Source organism: Mastomys coucha, unplaced genomic scaffold, assembly GCF_008632895.1.
Source record: "Mastomys coucha isolate ucsf_1 unplaced genomic scaffold, UCSF_Mcou_1 pScaffold13, whole genome shotgun sequence".
Taxonomy (NCBI): domain Eukaryota; kingdom Metazoa; phylum Chordata; class Mammalia; order Rodentia; family Muridae; genus Mastomys; species Mastomys coucha.
In genome coordinates, this window is record NW_022196895.1 from 86,093,990 (window position 1) to 86,099,539 (window position 5,550).

At 33.8% G+C, this 5,550-nt stretch overlaps 1 protein-coding gene across 1 annotated transcript in view; it reads left to right on the forward strand.

Moving 5' to 3' along the window:
* The window catches only part of Tmx3 (thioredoxin related transmembrane protein 3), a 33,996-nt gene that overhangs the window by 12,009 nt on the left and 16,437 nt on the right, over positions 1–5,550 (forward strand). Inside the window, exons 7-9 of the mRNA XM_031366235.1 lie at positions 1,031–1,130; positions 1,796–1,873; positions 4,269–4,335. Coding sequence (XP_031222095.1) covers positions 1,031–1,130; positions 1,796–1,873; positions 4,269–4,335 — 245 coding nt within the window. The remainder of the gene's footprint in view (positions 1–1,030; positions 1,131–1,795; positions 1,874–4,268; positions 4,336–5,550) is intronic.

The window sequence follows — 5,550 nt, forward strand, 5'->3', positions numbered from 1 at the left end:
AAAAAAAAAAAAAAAAAAAAGAATGATCTTTATTAGAGTTTGTGACGCTTATACATATAATTTCAGTTGTATTTTTTCATTGTGATTGCTTGTTTCTCTCCATTTTCTCTGTGAATAAATAAATTTTGAAATGAGTTTATTTGAAGTAAGTAAGGCCAATGGTAAGCACTTGACTCTCATAGCTTCACGTAGCTTTATATTTAGCAGTTATTATGTGCATTTTTCCTTAACCCTAGGAAGGGATTCTCCTGATGTGAAAGTACCTCTAGAGTAGAGGCAATTTCATGACTCAGTTCCAGAGTTGCATCACTTCCTAGTTAATTGCGAAGGATTGAAGCAGAGGCTAGGGAAAGTGATGCAATGACCTTAAGAACTGTGTTTTGAAAGTGTTCGCTTTTACAAAATAGGTTCTGTTCATTTTATAAGGTTTGTGGACTGAAAGTATGGTAATATATACTAAACTTTTAAAAAGAAAGCATTTATTCATTTCTTAACTGTTTTAGAAGTAACTTTTAGTGTAATTTATTTACTTGTTTTTTAAAATAGTTATATATTTTATAACATAGTTTTCTCTTTGTGATAGTGTAACTGTTGTTTCCATTTTATTTTTCTAAAAATAGTAATGTAAATTGGAAGCTTAGGGCTTTGACCTCTATAGGATATTTAAGAAGTATGTAATATTTAAACTGACACATATTATATAAATATTAACTCTTGTTGACTCCTGAGATACTGTTTCATGATCTGTTTCTGTAAATATGCTTTTGAAACTGAAAGAATTTTCAGGTGAATTGTCTTGCTTTTAGCCAAGGACTGTAAACAGATGATCATTCTGCATCTCACTAATCAAAAACTAATATTGATGATGTCTAAAAAGATGTATTTGGAACTGGCAGATTTAATTTTGGGTACTACATAAAGTGTTACTGTGTAGTACACAAACACCATAGGCTAATATGATCAGCTACATAAATGGGAATGAATTGTGCATTATCTTTAGTTCATACCCACTTGTTTTGTTTTCACACAGGGCTCTAATTCGGCCTCTTCCAAGTCAACAAATGTTCGACCATGTACGGAAGAGGCACCGTGTATTTTTTGTTTATATTGGTGGAGAGTCACCCTTGAAAGTATGAAATTATCTTTTTCTTCCACATAAACAGACATATTGCTGTAATTTTATTTGCTGTGAAACTGTGATTTTATCAAAGCTTTAAAGCAAAATATTTTAGTTTATCTAAGTATTTTTCACAATGAACATTTTCTTTAATCTCTTACTAAATTTGCAATTGTGAAAGTGAAGTAAGTAAAATTTGGGTAAATATTGCCTGCCTTAGTATTTCTTATATTACTGACTAGATTATTTAATTTTGTATCACTTTTTAACACTTTAAGTGAAAGACTGAAAACTGCAGTGCAAAAGCAAAGCACGGTGCCTGTTTACCGTGTGAGTGTGTGTGTGTGTGTGTGTGTGTGTGTGTGTGTGTGTGTTTGTACATACCTTCCTTATTGTCATCACTATCATTATTCATCATTGCTAATCTCTGTTAATAAACCTGAGTCAACTTTGTGTTATAATTCATCAACTCTCTTTGAAAGGGATAATAGGAGCACTTAGTTGCAGTGATTGTTTGACTTGACAACAGTGTATTTGGTTTGGCTATAGTTTTCTTCTTTCACTGAAAGGTGACATAGTAGGAAATTCTTCTACTGCTTATAGCTTTAATTATTAAATGGGAAATAAACTGTGGTCTTTTATATTTAAGATATCCTTTTTCTATTTGTGTTATCATAGGAGAAATACATAGATGCTGCTTCAGAGTTAATTGTATATACATACTTCTTTTCTGCTTCAGAAGATGTGGTTCCTGAGGTAATATTTAATATTTGATTTAATGATAATTTATCCTTAAGAATTATGATTTGATTTTTATATATCAAATTTACTCATAATGTTATATGAAAAGAAATTTTTTTACTATTGATGTCAGATTCTTTATAATCCATGCTCAGCACTTAAAGATTTTGGTTACATTAGGGACTTTTTTTTCTCTCTGAAATACTACTAGTAAGCAATAATATACATCAAACCCCAAAAACACTTTTGAGTAGTAAGTTATATGTATGTTAAAAATACAGTCTTTTCCTGGTTCCTCATACCAACAGCAAATAAGTAAATATTACAAAAACAGGATTCTAGAGATGCCACCAAAAAGTAAATGGACAGTGTGAGAGTTGGGATATGTAAGGATGGACAACTATTCTACATTTTTTGATCCAAAAATAAAGGAAGAAATGGGGAGGTATGTCTAAGTAGAAAATATTTGAACTGAAACCTGTCTCATGCAGATCTATGGATAGAATGTATCAGAAACGAGGAAGAGATAGTACAAGACAAGTACAAGATAGTACAAGTATGTGCCCAAGGCAAGAGTGTACCTTACATATTTGAGAAACAGCACAATAGCCAATGTTCCTATAGTACTGTGAGAAGGGGTTAGAAGCAAGCAGAAGACAGGTCTGTTGTATATATCACAGTGTGTAAAACAAACATAAGGAACTCAAATCTGTTCATTTAAAAGTGCTTAGAGCACAATGCAGTGGACAGTGTGAAAATAAGTCCAGAGATCAGTTGACCTTTGAGCTTAAGAGTCAATAAGCAGGAGAATATGAAATAACTTACAGTGTTCCTTTAGGACAATGATTCTCAACCATCCTTATGATATAATGCTATAATATAGTTCCTCATGTCATAGTGACCCCCAACCATAAATTTTCATTGCTACTTCATAACTATAATTTTGGTACTGTTACGAATCATAAAATGTAAATGTCTGATATGCAGGATATCTGACATACCGTCCCAGTGAAATAGTAGTTCATCCCCAAAGGAGTCTCAACCCACAGGTTGAGAACCATTGCTTTCTTACATATCTAGATTTTTATATTATAAATGGAATTCTGAAATGATTTCATTTTGTTGAAGCTCTATTTTTGTTCATCTAAATCCACTCCAGTTTTCCCAGTTTGGTGTAAAAACGTTGTTTTTCAGAGCAGATCATGTTCATACCCTTAATTTGTCATGTCTCCTTTTTTAGATATAACTATTAATTTTTATAGTTACACTCAAAACCATTTTTAGCACACAGGTGTGTGATTTTTGTCAAATGCAAATAGTTGTGTAGCTACTACCTCTTGAAGTTGCAGAATCACCTGGACAGGATATTGTATAACTGGAGATAGAGGCAGGAGCTCAAGACCAGCCTGTGCTACATGAAACTTTTATCTTTAAAAAGAGAAAACTGAAAACTTTGAAAACAGACTCATTACCCACTTCAATGTGGTAGTAAACATCAAGGAATATAGGAGAGAGAGAAAGAGAGATGGAACTAGATATCTACTTTAAGCCCTTCCAGGAATAACCACTTTATTCCTTTGAAAGGGATCAATGCCTCATGCTGAAAATAGAAACTTCATATCATTTTGGTGGGTGAGTGTCTAAGAGCTGATAGATCTAGTCATAGTTGAGAGCTTTTTCGCTAACTGAGGTAGGTTTTTTTTTAATATAACATGTAATTTTAGTCATAATATAGCATTATCATAAGGTTATTTATCGTATTGCTTCTATGCTAAGATGTACCTGAATTCCTTTATTTACTGTTATTTTCATGTTTCATGTACTCATGGGTAGTTGCCTAGCCAAACTGTCTTCTGATTGTCATAATTTTACTCTTTTGAAATACATACAAAATAGAAGGAGGTTCTTTTAGGTGATTCCTTATGAATGACAATTGTGTTTTAAAAAGCAGTTTGGAGAGTACTTGTTACCTAATATTATTCATAATTATCCTGTGGAATAGATATTGTCATAGGCTTTATGTTTCTAGGATGAGGCAGTTGACCCTAGATGAAGTGACTGAATATCACATAGCTGGTGAGTGGTGGGGTGTGACGTCCTTAGGTCGGCTGTTGAAGCATTGCTGTCTTGTGCTCCAGAATCAACTCCATCTTTTCCTACTCAGAATGCTGTTCATGGAGTTTTAGAAACTCTTAAGAGTAGTCGTTGGTTTTTTTCATATCAAACATGATACTTTCAGGGAGGTATCTAAAAATATTCAGATATAAAATTAGGCTTAACCTAAAACTACTCTTTTTAGTCTTTAGTTGTTGTATGTACTTTTTTTCTAGTTTCTTTCAATGCTTTTGAAATTTTGGTTACTAATTGAATTGCTAGTGTTAAAATTTAAACTTCTTATGTTTTTCTGCAGTACGTGACACTAAAAGAGATGCCCGCTGTTCTTGTTTTCAAAGATGACACTTATTTTGTTTATGATGGTAAGTTCCAAAGCTTTAACTCATATAAAGCTTTTCATAATTAAAACATTGTTATAAGGAGGCATTTATAAAAGCTTTTGTAAGTGCAACCAGTGTCACATTTGGTAGAGTGATCTTTTAACCCTTCCGTAGTTTTCTAATCAATGTACTTTCATACTTAGTTAATGACAGTGATTTTGTGTACATGTGAGTGTGCGTGTGTGTGTGTGCGTGTGTGAAATTATTTGCCACCTTAAGAAATAAGCTGTATTTTACTTCTGTGCATTAAAATGTGTATACTTAATTTTAGGAGGATAGTTAACTTTCATCATACATAGATAAAAATAAAACATCCTCAGCAGAATGGAACCTTTATACCTTGTTTAGATATTTCTCCCCCTATGTCAGAAAATACTTCCTAGAAGTGAATATTTCATTTCATTTAGATTTTATTTTGATATCTTTCATACATCATAAAAAGAATGACATAATAAGACCCTAGTACTCACAGTAATATAAATGGTTAACAGGACCTTACTGCAGTTGCTTCAGTTGTATTGTTTCTCTTTTGAAGCACTTCAAAGCAAATCTTTTTTTTTATTAGATATTTTCTTTATTTATATGTCATATGATTTCTCCTTTCCCAGTTTCCCATCCAAAACCAAAAAACAAAATAAATAAATAAATAAATAAATAAATAACAACAAGAACAAACCCCTGTTGCCTCCCTCCTCCCCCTGCTTGCCACCCCACCCTCTCCCACTTATTGGCCCTGGCATTCCCCTACACTGGGGCACAGAACCTTCACAGGGCCAAGGGCCTCTCCTCCCATTGATGATCAACTTTGCAATCCTCTACTATACACATGCTGCCAGAACAATCAGTCCCACCATGTGCAGTCCTTGGTTGGTGGTTGAGTTCCTGGGAGCTCTGAGGGTACTAGTTAGTTCATATTGTTGTTCGTCCTGAGGGGCTACAAACCCTTCAGCTCCTTTGGTCCTTTCTCTAACTTCACTGGGACCCTGTACTCAGTTCAATGGATGGCTGTGAGCCTCTGCTTCTGTATTAGTCAGGTACTGTCAAAGCCCCTCAGGAGACAGCTATATCAGGCTGGATTGTCCTTCCTTCAGTCTCTGCTCCATAGTTAGTCTCTGCAACGGCTCCTTCCGTGGGTATTTTGTTCCCCCTTTTAAGAAGGAATGAAATGTCCACATTTTAGTCTTCCTTCTTCTTGAG